At 40.9% G+C, this 14,844-nt stretch overlaps 1 protein-coding gene across 1 annotated transcript in view; it reads right to left on the bottom strand.

Moving 5' to 3' along the window:
- EFCAB6 (EF-hand calcium binding domain 6) overlaps positions 1-14,844 on the bottom strand; it is a 274,701-nt gene that overhangs the window by 51,549 nt on the left and 208,308 nt on the right. Inside the window, exons 24-25 of the mRNA XM_032261403.1 lie at positions 8,659-8,814; positions 764-959 (exon numbers count right to left, since the gene is read on the bottom strand). Coding sequence (XP_032117294.1) covers positions 764-959; positions 8,659-8,814 — 352 coding nt within the window. The remainder of the gene's footprint in view (positions 1-763; positions 960-8,658; positions 8,815-14,844) is intronic.

Raw genomic sequence — 14,844 nt, forward strand, 5'->3', positions numbered from 1 at the left:
GGGCGTCACTCCCACACGCGGGCGTCACTCCCACACACGGGCGTCACTCCCCACACGCGGACGTCACTCGCACACGCGGGCGTCACTCCCCACACACACGGACGTCACTCCCCACGCGCGGGCGTCACTCCCCACACACACGGACGTCACTCCCCACGCGCGCAGGCGTCACTCCCCACGCGCGGACGTCACTCCCCACACACACGGACGTCACTCCCCACGCGCGCAGGCGTCACTCCCCACGCGCGGACGTCACTCCCCACACGCGGACGTCACTCCCCACGCGCGCAGGCGTCACTCCTTACACGTCTACAGCACCACGCAGATGCCAACCTACCCAGGTGCCGGCCCTTGCGCCTGGGGGCCCTCACAGCGGAGTCTGTGCCACAGCCCAGCGCAGCTCAGCCTCTTCCAGGCACCTTGAGTCCTTCACCGCCGCAGACCCGGCGCTTCGCAGCGCCGAGAGCCACGCAGTGGGCTGAGCACTCTCCCCAGGGGCCTCTGCTTTCCGCCTCTGTTGCGCAGAGCCCCGTGACCTCACCCCAGACCCAGCATGTGCTCCATGCTGAGCACTCCCACCTTGGAGAGCAGGTGCTGAGGTGGAAGAGTGGAGACACATTGCTCACATAAAGACTCCGCTCTTGGCTAACTAGACGCCCTAAGAAGAACGGACAGAGGTGGGAGGGGTCTCAGGGTGGGGCTGAGAGGCATTTTCATGAATCAAGATGAGTTTTTACAATCAAGCACTTTCAGCCTGTCATACCGTGGACAAAGCCGGATGGGAGGACTCAACCACTTCCTGGATCCTCCTCACAACCTCCTGTGGATTCAGTGTTGCAAAATCGATTGGCGTGCTCTCTTCTTTTTCCTTGGGCTGAGCTCCTGTGGACTTGCTGTTCTCCAGTGCTCTCAGGAGGTCGAGGTAATTGATGGAATTATCAAGCCGGCTGACTCCCCAGCTTGTCCCAAAAGAAAGAAAAGAACATATTCATTTAAAAGGCCACCTTACTGCCTATTCAGTCAACAAACAGTTGCTGAGCATGGAGCAATGTGAGGAAAATGAATAATTTTAAGACACCATTCCCTGCCTTGTAGGTGTAGACATGGCAGGTAGCTCTGCTCTCTGGCAGGCACACACATCCTGTAATACGAGGGCACAGGGTGATGAGACGGGAGAGTGCTGTTCACTGCTGGCTGCGGGGCCACAGCTGCCCAGTCTGAGGACCTGAGGCTTGAAGGCTGGACACAGCAGGGTTCATGGCCTTGCACAAGATGGTAAGGGAGGGGTCTGGCTGAGAATCCGGCCCTATGATGGGGGCACGTGAAGGTGTGTTGGCAGGGATGTGACATTCGCAGAGCAGTGTCATGGGAAGATAAATCTGACAGCAGCTCAAAGACGGTCTGGAAGCTAGACTGTGGGGTGGTGGCAGTGGCAGAGAGCAGGAGCCTGCATGGGAGGCTCCTGGGGTCATGGAGGCCTTAACTAAGGAGGGCTTGGACTTAGAAATGGCAGTGGGATTGGAAAGAAGGGAAGTATGTCAAAGACAGTGAAAAGAAGAAAGGAACGGAGTAAAACATACATTACATTCTCTTTGAGTGGTTGAAATGAAGTTGTCAAACTCAAAGCACTCGAAAAACATTTTGCAAAACCCATCTAGCTGAGTATTTTCTCCAATAAAAATTCCACCTGCATAGATGGCTCAGCAAGGACATCCCTGTGGAAACAGGTTCCTGAATCTCCTTGACTCTGACACAGAAGAAATTACTTAAGTTCTGGAAGACTAAATTGTGAGGTAAAATCCAAAAGTCTCATGGAACATATAGTGTATGTATTAAAGATGCAAAATAATTCAAAATAAAGTTTAATTGCATTCCAAGTTCACATTTCTACAACTTAAATTCCCGGGGGGATTGCTGGCACTTAAACACCTAAACTCTCTCTCAGCAGGACTGGGTACAAGTGTCAACCTAGAAGAGCTTGGAACGCTGGTAAGTGGGAGGGAGAAGTTTCCAGTGCCTCAGATATCTGCTTCTAAAGAAGAGGAGCCAAAGCTGAGCTATTCCAACCCACAGCTGCAGAGCCGCCTGCACAGGCCCTGCATCAGGTCGGCTTGCATGATGGAGACACGGAGGAAAAGGACAATCAACACTATTTCATCGGCGTGATAAATTGCCAACGTGGTATCAAAATGTAGTAATAAAATCATATGCATATGCTAATCTCAGTCGTGTTTAGAAAAGTCTATTTTGGATCTAGAAAAGAATAATCTACATATAATTACAAATAACAGAGATGTTTATCATCAAGAGGTCTTTGAGAAGAAACAAGCAACTGAGCAATGGATCCTTATTAAGGTTTCAGTGCATAAAAAAGTTGATCACCCCTATTGAAAGGTGCGCCACAGACATCCCACGGTCCTTTTGTTGTTGTTTATGAAAGTATCAAGCCTAACTATGTTTTAACAAGAATTTCTTATAATCATTTGGTTAATTTATCTGCTATTTTTCCATGATTTATTCATTGAATGCACATGAATTTTTGTTCAGCTGGAACTAGATTCAGTGAGAGGAGATCCTGTTTAAGGAAGAAAAAATATATAGGCATATTAGGATGAAATGGTCCTTCCTTTCTATATGCACATGTGCGTGCACGCACACACACACACACACACACACAGACACACACACATACAGGCATTGGACTTCTCATAGCTCAAACGTAATGGATTAATGTCTTCAGACTTTTAAGAGAATTAATTTTCTTCCTAAGATGCTATGCTCAGACAAGGCAGCCATGCGTGTGAAGAAGAATTTTTAAAGTTTCAATTCAGTAAGAACTCAGAAAATTTACTTCCTGTCCACCCATTCTTATGGGATTACTTCAGGAAGTATTCCAGCAAAAGAATGTAAATCAAGAAATAAAAAGATGCGGGATATAGGAGACAGGGGATTCAGCCGAGACGATAGTGGAGGCAGTGCAGGATGCTCTTGGGATCACAGACCCAGAGCAGGAAAATGGGGGACCAGGTTCTCCAATAGAGATGCCGGGGGAAAAAAAACTCAAGAGAGCAGAAAGTGGAATAGAAAGCTGGGGAACTCTGAAGGTAAAACATTTTGAACTTTGAGCCCTGTTCTAGAAAAAAGTGATGGTTAAAGAAATCACCCCAACCTTAATGTCCTTGGATAAGGCTACTGCAAAGAACTACCTTTTCCCCATATGACTTAGAAAAGATTCATACACGTCCCAAGGTTTGCCTCTAATAACAAGGACATAGACACTCCAAATTCCCATTCTCATTCTCACAAATAGCTGAACTATTTGTACCCGCTGACTAATCTGGACAAAATACCTGCTAACTGACCACAGTTTAGTCAAACTACTCTCCTTTCTCCAGAACCTTGAACTTGGACCCATCTCAGCCTAAACCATCATCAGAATGTGGAATAGCTCCTCCGTGATAGCTCGTCAAGGACTCTGACCACAGGAAAGATGTTTCTTGCCTAGCTGTCTGATCACACCATCCATTCATCCTACTCCCCATGCTTGGTTCTTTCTATCCTTGTTTGCTCTGCCCTATTAAAGAAAAGCCCTCTTCTGCTTGCTCTTTGAGATGCTTACAGATTTCATGGTTGGGGCATTCTCTCTGTTATAATAATCTTCCTCTCCCTGTTGCAATAGTATTTTCAGATAAAGTCTTTTTTATTTAAGTATGAATTTGTCTTTGACAAGGTAAAACAAAGGCAAATATTGTAAGGAAGATGAAGAATAAATTAAACTCCAGGAAACAACCTATCCGATAAAATCATAGTATAGATATGAAACAAATTTAAAACGTTGCTATGGTCTATTTGTGTACCCCCAAAATTCATATGTTAAAATGTTAACTCCTAAGGTAATGACCTTTTAGCAGGCAAGGCCTTTGGGAGGTAATTAGGTCATGAAAACAGAGTCCTCATGAATGAGATTAGTGTCTTTATAAAAGAGGTCCCGGGGGTGGGGTGGGGGAAGAGGCCCCAGGGAGACTCTTGTCCCTTCTGCCACATGAGGTTACAGTGAAAAGACAGACATCTATGATCCAGGGCATTTTCACCAGACACTAAATCTGCTGGTACCTTGATACTGGACTTCCTGGCCTCCAGAACTGTGAGAAATGAATTTCTGTTGTTTATAAGTCACCCAGTTTGTATATTTTTTAAATAGCAGCCCAAAGGATCTCAGACAAATGTGATATGATTTTCAGCAATTGGTGTAAGTATGTCAGTAGAAACCTCTCAAACTGAAATGCAAAGAAAAAAAGAACGGGGGTTGGGGTTGATAGGACAAGATATCCAAAGACTGTGGGAAAATTTCAAAATATATAACACCTGCATCATTGGAATACCAGAAAGAGAAAGAGAAATAAGTAAATAAATAAACAAAGAAACAAGACAAAAGAACAAACAAAGACAAAAACTCATTTGAATTAGTAATGATAGAAACATTTCCAAAATTAATGACAGACAGCAAATCACAGATCCAGGAAGCTCAGAGAACACAAAGCAGGATAAATGCCCCCAAATGTATACCTAAACATATTATATTCAAAGTGGAGAAAACTAAAGACAAAGAGAAAATCTTGAAAGAAGCCAGAAAATCTTAGGAAAAAAACCTTATCTATAGAGGAACAAAGATAATGAATTATAATATATCAGACTTCTTGCCAGAAAATCATGCAAGCAAGAGGAGAGTGGACTGAAATATTTGAAGTGTTGAAATATTTCAACAGTTTAAGCCTATAATGCTAAATCCAGTATTCTCTGTCAGAAATAAAGGAGAAATAAAGACTTTCTCAGACAGACAAAACTGAGAGACTTCATTACTAGCAGCCCTGCCCTACAAGAAATATAAAAAGGCATTCTTCAGAGAGAAGGAAAATCACACAGATGTACATCAATAAAGAAAGGGTGTCAGAGAAGGAATAAATAACAGTAAAATAACGTCTTTTATTTTCTCACTCTTAGTTGATCAAAGGAGTAATAATAACAACCATGTATTGGGTGATTATAGCACATGGATAAATGAATGACAGCCATGTTATCAGGTGCAGAAGGGAGAAATTGGAAATACCCTGTTATGAGTTTCCTGTACCTCCCATGAAGTTCTATTGTGTTACTTAAAGGTGGGCTTAGCCTAGCTATAAATGTATACTGCAAACTCTTGAGCAACCACTGATGTGTGTGTGTGTGATGTGGCCTCGCTTTTGTTGCCCAGGCTGGAGTACAGTGGTGCAATCATAGTTCACTGTGGCCTTGAATTCCTGGACTCAAGGGATAAACAATTTTTTAAAGAGAAGAGGGGTGCTAATATTCTCCATAAGTCATGCATTCTGTCAGCACAACTCAGTTATATAGACAGAAATAGGAGTCAGAGGAGGCAATTAGCTCAAGTTGTTTCAGGGTAGAAGTGCATGTGAGTAAGACTTCCAGTTAAACAAAGTGGCTTGAACACACATATCTTGTTCCGTTACCACTCAAAACTCTTCTAAAATGACAGAAAAGGGAGTTTTAAAAAGGTATAAAACAGTGGTTCTCAAGTGGGGTGCAAGGGTCCAGCAGCGTCAGCATCACCTGAGCCCTTGTTATAAATGCACATTCCCAGGCCCACTGAATCAGAAACTTTGGGGAAAGGGCCCAACAATCTGAGTTTTAATGAGCCCTTGCAGTGATTCTGGTGCTTGGAGTTTGGGACTGCTGGCATCAACTCCTAAGGACAAGGATTATGTGGAAGAAGAGAACAGCTGCTGGAGAATCTATGGATAATGGGAATAGATGTATCAGAATCCAAGAAATCACTTCCTAAAACAAACAGAGGCAATGTGGAGGACAGAAAATCCAATATACCCTGCAAATACTCTCAGAGGTCCTGGAACTGGTGATGGCTATATCTAGAAGTGAAGCTAAAGGAGGAGTTAAAAATAGGATTGATTAAAAGACAGTCTGAGAAGCATGTAAACCCCAGACCCCTTGCCAGACTTCAAGTGCCTGGGTGCCTGTCCCTCCCTACCCAAATGGAAGACCTGGAGATGGTGTTTCTGAGCAGGAGGGCATCTGTCCTAGTCCAAGGTAGGGAGGGTTCTTAATGAAAAGGGGAGGATTAATAAAAAGTGTATACACTGACTGTTAGTTTCCTATGGCTTTGTAACAAAGTAGTACATATCTGGTGGCTTAAAGCAACACACATTGATTTTCCAATAGTTTTGGACGCTAGAATCTAAAATGAGTGCACTCTCCCTGGAAATTCTAGGGGAGAATCTGTTCTTTGCCTCTTCCAGTTTCTGGGGGCGGCTGGCAGTCCGTGGCTTGTGGTCACATCACTCTACTCTTTGCTTCCCTGGTCACATGGACTTCATCTGTCTGTGTCAAATCTCCCTCTGCCTCCCTAAGGACACCTGTGATGGCATTGAGGGCTTATCCAAATGTTCCAGGCTCATCTTCCCTTCTCCAGGTACCTAGCTTAGTCACATGAGTAAAGGTAAAGTTCACAGATTCCAGGAATCAGTACCTGGATGTCTTTGGGAGGCATGATTCAGCTTACCATAGTGACTGGTGAAACATCCAGCTTTCTGTGTCCAGTGAGCTCCCAAAGTGTTGACAACAGGAGACCAAAGAGTCTCCTCTCATTGGGTTGCCCAATTAGCAAACAAATAAACAAATCAACACACTAAATCTACTGGGGTACATAATTGAATTAGAATTTCAGATAAACAACAAAATTTTTAGTATAAGTATATCCCAAATATTGCATGAGACATACTTATGTTTAAAAATTATCATCTATCTGAAGTCCTAATTTAACTGAGCATCCTGTATTTTATCTGGCAACTCTGTTCTCTGGTAAATCTGACAAGGCCAAACAAAAAATTTTAAAGATACTGACATTGGGGGCCCCTCAACTAAAATTCAAGCCAGATTACACTACAGTTCAGACCAAAGTCAACAAACTCCACCTACCTGTGTAGAACTTCTAATCTACAACTTAGTACCCTGTCCCCCACTCTTAGTATGGACATATTTTTGAAGAAAATATCCAACATGAATAGTAGTTTTTAAAAGCAACATGGAGGAGAGATTTATCTGGTAAAGAAAACTTTTTTAAAAAGCCTATTGTTAATATCTTCAGAGAAATGATATAGTGCATCCATGAAACAAGAATAGGATGTTATAAAAAAGGAACACATACAAAACAAAACTGAGCTCTAGTAATTAAAAATGTTAAGTATGGAAGCAGAAACAAAAATCTCAAAGAAGGACTGGGAGCTAAAATTGAGGAACTCTCCTGGAAGGTGGAGCAAAAAGAAAAAGAGAAAGGAGAAAGAAAGATTTAAAATATATAAGAGAACAGTTCAGGCAGTTCAATATTCAATCACAATAGGAGTTTCAGAAGAATAGAACAGGGGAGGAATTCATTAATAAAATAAGTCAAGAAACTCTCTAAGAATTCAAGAACATGAAAAGGGCAATCTTCAATAAGATGAAGCTGACACATAGCTGATATGTCTCAATGCACTGGAAAGAGATTAAGTTGGGGATTTAACTAGTAAGAGAATAAGTACATAGGAAACTAAATGAACAGAAGAAATAGGATAATTTGACTTCAGGGAAAAAGTGCTATGTAGAAAAGAAAAGTGATGAGCTAGTCACAGCAATGTAGATCCAGAATGTGGAGTGAACCAAAACGGATGCAGCAATACAACAGGCATGTGGCATGTGGAGGTAAATTTTCGTGTGGGGTAATGGAGGCTGAGGGGGGTGAGATGGTTGGTGGCATGGGATGGGTGGAAAAGAGTTAAACCCACATTTTCCTGGTAGTAAGTCAGTAAAAACTACCTAAAAGTGAAAAATCAAGAAGTAGCAATATATGCCTGTCACTTAGAAGTAGGGACATTCACTATCAAAAGACATCAGTCAGAAGTGGTGTTGGAAGTTGTTGACTCTGGGTAGGTAAATCAGGGCCAAAGCAGGGCAAATGGACTGCTGGTTTTAGTAACAAGCCTGGTAGAACTATGTGATTCCTGCCAAAGTGCCTGAGTAACTTGGATAAAATGAAAACTAATGTTGGCCAGGCACGGTGGCTCATGCCTATAATTCCAGCACTTTGGGAGGCCAAGGTGCGCAGGTCACTTGAGGTCAGGAGTTTGAGACCAGCCTGGCCAACAAGGTGAAACCACATCTCTACTAAAAATACAAAAATTGGCTGGGCATGGTGGCGGGTGCCTGCAATCCCAGCTACTTGGGAGCCTGAGGCAGGAGAATCACTTGAACTCACGAGGCAGAGGTTGCAGTGAGCCAAGATTGCACCACTGCACTCTAGCCTGGGTGACAAAGTGAGACTCCATCTCAAAACAAACAAACAAACAAACAAAAGTCCCCACTAACATTAAGAAATGGTGGCACTGGTACTAAGTCACATCAGGAAAAGTTATTCATTTGTTAGAGGGCTTTCTCTTATTGCTCTGGGTGGATGCAAGCCCATTCTTATGTAGCCCAGCCAACAGGAAGACATAGAGGATATTTTCATCTCAGAAGGCTGTTTGGGTGGACATACAGAAGAAACAAAGGGAACTCTCCAGCATGTTTTTCAGGGCTGCAAGAAACATATTTAACTTAGTCAAAAAAGACCTGTTTAGCAGATGGGTCAGCTCCTCTTCTGTAAGAAAACAGCCACATTCTTCCAGCACTTTCTGCATCTTGCATATGGATATGTAGTTGGTTTTGGATTTATCGATTTTGGTGAGTGCTTTGCTGATATCTTGGTAATGATCCATAAGCTTATCCCTGAAAGAGAGTACATTGGAGATATGCCCTAAAATCAGGAAAACAAATAACTCCTTGAAAGCAAACATTTCATGATTGTTCTAATGCAATGAGCTGATGGCTCATCTAATAACTAATTCTGAAAATGTTTTACAACCTCAGTATAACACTGACATTAAAGGGTATCCCAGAAAAGTTGTAAGTCTGTATCATTATCATTTTGTTATTACCGTCATTAGCAAAACCACATTAGAGAAATGACAACTTTGTCTTTTTACTAGAATTGGTACTTTACAAATGGAACCAAGAATTGAAAAAGCTAGTGACATTACATATAGACACGTGAAATACACATTCCTTCTCCATAAACACTAGTTGAGCACCTATGATGTGCCAGATGCTGCTGTAGGTGTTGGGACACATTTAGTGAAAGAAAGAGGCATCCCTAGAAGGATTTCCATTCCAGTAGTGGGGAGACGGACGGTAAGAGAAGATAGAGGTACACTGCGCGGTGGGACAGTATGTTTGTAGGCAAAAAACAAAAAAAAGACAGTAGGTTTGTAGGTAAGGTTTGTAGGTTCGTAGGTTTATAGTCACTTTGGCTGTAGGCTCTTGAGTGAAGACCGGGATGCAAAAGAGTCAGCCGGGGACTGGAGAACAGCCAGTGCCAAGGCCCTAAAGAGGAGTGGAGGAGGGCAGCGAGTGAAGAGTGTGGACAGGGACAGGGCCTTGTCGGTGCTGGGGCAAGGGAGTGCCAGAGACCCCTGTTTTTTGTTTTTCTAACCAGGCATTGTCATTGTTAAAAAACAGCCGCCAGGTAGGGTACAGCAATGGACAAATCAAAGGCCATGCTGCCATCTCAAGTATACACTCACATGTGACCTCTCAGCCCTGCAAGGTGGTATCATCAGCCCGACTTTCTAGACCAGGAACAGGACAGCAAGGGAGGCTCAGGCAGAATCAGGACAAGCCTGGGCCTTTCACGCACCGTGAGGGAAACAGCACAGCATCTTTCTGTCGCTCCCAGCTTCAGGGCTGATTTTCTTACAGGATGTATGCAAGTCTCTGTGATTCAGTGACGCTGAATTTTGGGTTTGGGAAAATTCTCTCCTGACTTGAAATAATTATTGTTAAGGAGCTCAAAAAGTGCAGAAATCTTTAAGAAGAAACACTCTTGCATTTGATCTATGGTGGACTAGCTGTAAATTCGATAATTTCAACTCACCCAGGTCCCTGAAAAGCTCTTCCTTACAAACTGAGTAATATGCTTGTCTGATGGGCTCAGGCTTGATCTTGGCTTTGGGGTTATTCCCCAGGGGAAAGAATGTGCTATACAGTCTACAAACGAAATCTTTGGTGGTAATTGTCTACCGCCTCAGATACGTGTTCGTGGGAGAGGATGCCTAGAAAAAATAACCCATAGGAAGAGAAACGTCAGGACTCTGGGAGAGATGAGATTCAGTGGGAATATTCAGGGCGGTGGAAGAGAGAGGCATTTATTTTGAAGACCCCTGGGTGATCTACTCCCTTGCCTTGCTGGCCTCCAGTCTGGAATTGGCTCCCATGACATTTCAGCACCTAAAACAAATGAACGGCAGGAACTGCTCTGTGCGTGTATACCAACAGTGGCAGCATTTTGGATTCTCCTACAGGTGTGCATTGAATTCAGTCCCATGTTGCAGAATGATTACTCGTCATCACAACTATTATATTCCACTTAATCCTTCAAAATGAAAGCAAATGAAAGCAGAAAAAAAATCCAAACTTTTTTTTTGAGATATATATTTTTAGAAAATTGAAGCATTCAGCATTTCTTGGACTGGTTTCTAGGCAGTAATTATTTCACTTGCAGAGTAAATATGTGCACAGAGTAAATGAGGGTTTAGAGCACAGATCACAGCACAGTGCCAAACAGAAACGGTGTCAGCCGACACTCAGTGACAAAGTGGCACTGGGTCTGTGTCCAGTTCCTGGTCTGGGCAACAAGACAGAGGCCAGAAGGGGACACTGTTATGGCCAATGGGATGGCCACAGAGCCCCTCACACACACGGTGTCCCCACTCGGGTGCTGCTGAAAAACTGCACACCTTTCAATTTGCGTTTTAGAATGAGCCCGTGTTATGTGGCTCATTTACTGTTGCTATTCTGATTCTGAATCTTCAACTCAAGCAAAAAGAGCAAGGCATGGAAAATACATGCAAAAAGGAAAAATATTTTTCTTAATCTTTAAAATGGATTTGGGGCACTCCAAACAAAATGAATTCCCTTAGATTTAAGAGGCAAATACAAAATTGTGGTCACTTTAGTGGAACATGACTTACATCTGTCAATCTGATCAGAGTGTCTGTATAGATGAGGAGGTTAAAAAAAAAAATCCTGGAAACATTGAATCTTCATTGGAAAGACCCACTGACACAGCAAAATTTAAAAACAGGCCATCCTGAAGGACAAGGTTACTTGGAAATTTTTACAAGCCAACATTTTCAAGGAAACAAATTGGTCATACATTTGTCTTCTTTACTAAGAGTATGAGTGTGGCCAGGAGAAGTGGGTGAGAGTGAATTAGTTAACTGAGCTGGATGATCTGAAATGCACTGTCTTGCAGCTTGCAGTTTTTTAGCTGCACGCCCATGCTCCGTGTGGAACAGAGGCAGAGAAAGAGTGTGCGAGGAGTGCCCAGGACACACGGTTTCTCTCCTAGAGCCTCATTATTCACAAGGGGCAGGAAAGACGAGAAGACATGAGTGGGTAATGAGGCCACCCCTGTCTAGTAAAGATAAATCCCACTTTTTCATTAGCTTTGCAGCATATTTGATTTATACCAATCTTGTGCGTATTTTACTTTGAATTTCACAAACTCAATTCCCTGCTTTCAGTCTTCATAACTCAGTAACTTAGACATAACTAATGGGTGTGTTCAAACTGCTCTTCTCTTAAACCCTGTTTAGCTATTACATTTCATCCCTGTGTCCCAGGCATTCTCAGTTCCTTTGGAGATTCATTCATTCATTCAGGTGTGATGGGAGGTGGTGGACAGAGAGTGCATTTTGCCTTTTGAAATGACAGACAGGAGACAGACTCAAAAACAGGTAAGAGCAAGATGGAGCTAAGGCAGAGCTATAGAGCAGAAGGTAAGAGATACATGTATAGGGAGTGTGGATAGGAGCCCAAGGATTGAGATTGTGCCAAGAAAATCTGTTTCACTGCTGTAGTCACATTGTTGCAGCCCAACTTTTTTCTCTGTTATAAATGTTAAAAATATGACATGAGTAACTAGTTTTAAATTTTGAAAGTAGACAGAGTTGCTGGATAGATTAAAAAACAAGACCCAACTATATGCTGCCTACAAGAAACTCATTTCACCTATAAAGACACATACACACCAAAGGTAAAGAAATGGAAAAAGATATTCAATGCAAATGGAAACCAAAGAAGAGCAGGAGTAGCTATGCTTATATCAGATAAAACAGACTTTGAGTAAAAAACTAAAAAGACATGAGGGTCATTTTAATATAAAGGGATCAACTCAGCAAGAGGATATAACAATAGCAAATATACATTAACCCAACACCAGAGCACACAAATAGATAAAGCAAATATTAATATATCTAAAAGGAGCGCTAGATTACAATACAATAATAGTAGTGTACATCAACACTCCACTTTCAGCAATGGGCAGCTCATCCAGGCAGAAAGTCAACAAAGAAACATCGAGTTAAACTGTACTCTAGGTCAAATGGACCTAACAGACATTTACAGGACCTTCCATCCAACTGCTGCAGAATATGTATTCTTTTCATCAGCATATGGATCATTCTCCAGGATACATCATGTTAGGTCACAAAACATGTCTCAACAAATTTGCAAAAGTCAACATCATATCAAGTATTTTTTTCTGAAATGGAATAAAACTAGAAATCAATAACAAGAGAAACTTTGGAAACAGTACAAATACATAGAAATTAAACAACATGTTCCTAAACAACAAATGGTCAATGAAGAAATTAAGAAGAAAATTTAAAATGTATTAAAACAAATGAAAATGGAAATACAACATAACAAAAATCTGTGGGCTGTAGCAAAAGCAGTGCTAAGAGGGACATGTAGAGCAATGAATGCCTACATTTAAAAAAAATAGAAAGACTTCACATAAACAATCTAACAATGCACCTCAAGAAACTAGAAGAGCAAGAAAAATCCAAACCAAAATTAGTAGAAAGGAATAAATAAAATCAGAGCATAAATAAATGAAATTCAGACTAAAAAAGTACAAAAGATCAACAAAATTAAAAGTTGGTTTTTTGAAAAGATAAATAAAATTGGAAAACTTTTAGCTAGACTATGAAAAAAAGAAAGTCCAAATGAATTAAATAAGAGATTAAAAAAAGGAAGTATTACAACTTTGAAGATGACAGAAATATAAAGTATCATTAGAGGCTACTATCAAAAACTATGCTGACAAATGGGAAAACCCAGAAGTGGATAAATTCCTGGAAACATACAACCTACCAAGACTGAACCATGAAAAAATTGAAAATCTGAGCAGACCAACAATGAGTAACAACATCAAAGAAGTCATAAAAAGTCTCCCATCAAAGAAAGCCTAGGATCTGATGGCTTTACTGCTAAAATCTACCAAACATTTAGAGAAGAACTAATACCAACTCTACCTAAACCTTTTCCAAAAATTGAAGAGTAGAGAATACTTGCAAACTCATTCTATAAGGCCAGTAATATCCTGATACCCAAACCAGACAAGAACACTACCAAAAAAAGAAAACAACAGGCCAATATCCCTGATGAACATACATGTAAAAATCCTCAACAAAGTACTAGCAAACAAAATTCAATAACACATTAAAAGGATCATTCATCATGATTAAGTGGAATTCATCCCAGGGATGCAAGGTTGGTTCAACATATATAAATTAATAAATGTGATACATCACATCAACAGAATAAAGGAGAAAATTACACGATAATTTCAACAGGTGCTGAAAAAGATTTGATAAAATTCAACATCCTTTCATGATAAAAACTCTCCCCACAATGAATATAGAAGCAAAATACCTCAACACAATATAGGCCATATATGACAACCCATAGCTAATATGATACTGACTAGGGAAAAGTTGAAAGTCTTTACACTAATATCTGGAATAAGACAGGATGCCCACTTTCATTACTTCTATTCAACATAGTACTGGAAGTCCTAACCTGAGCAATTAGGTAAGAGAAAGAAATAAGGGGCATCCAAGTTGGAAAGAAAGAAGACAAATTAGCCTTATTTACAAATGATATGATCTTACATTTTAAAAAACCTTAAGACTTCACCAAAAAATTCCTAGAATTGATAAATTCAGTAAAGTTGCAGTCTACAAAATCAACACACAAAAATCAGTAGAATTTCTATATGTTAACAGTGATCAATCTGAAAAAGAAATAAATAAAGCAATCCAAGTTACAACAGCTACAAAGAATATAAAACACCTAGAAATCAGTTGAACCAAAGAAGTGAAAGAGCTGTACAAAGAAAACTACGAAACACTGATGAAAGAAATTGAAGATGACACACACAAAAATGAAATGATGTCCCGTGCTCCTGTATTGCAAGAATTAATATTGTTAAAATGTCTATACTATTCAAAGTTATCTACAAATTCAAGCAATCCCTACCAAAATACCAAATGTAATTCTTCACAGAAATAAAGAATAAAATTCATATGAAACCACAAAAGACCCCCACATAGGTAAAGCAATCCTAAGCAAAAAAAGAACAAAGCTAGAGGTACCACACTATCTGATTTCAACTTATACTACAAAGTTGTACTTACTAAAAGAGTATTGTACTGGTGTAAAAGCAGACACACTGACCAATGGAACAGAATAGACAACCCAGAAGTAAATCTATGCACTTACAGCAAACTCATTTTTGACAAAGGCATTGAGAACACACATTGGGGAAAGAAAATTTTCTTTAATAAATGGTGCTGGAAAGAATGAATATCCACATGCGGACAGATGAAGCTAGATCTCCATCTTTCAACATAG

The sequence above is a fragment of the Sapajus apella genome, unplaced genomic scaffold (genome assembly GCF_009761245.1).
Source record: "Sapajus apella isolate SASKATOON/1434 unplaced genomic scaffold, GSC_monkey_1.0 scaffold123, whole genome shotgun sequence".
NCBI lineage: Eukaryota > Metazoa > Chordata > Mammalia > Primates > Cebidae > Sapajus > Sapajus apella.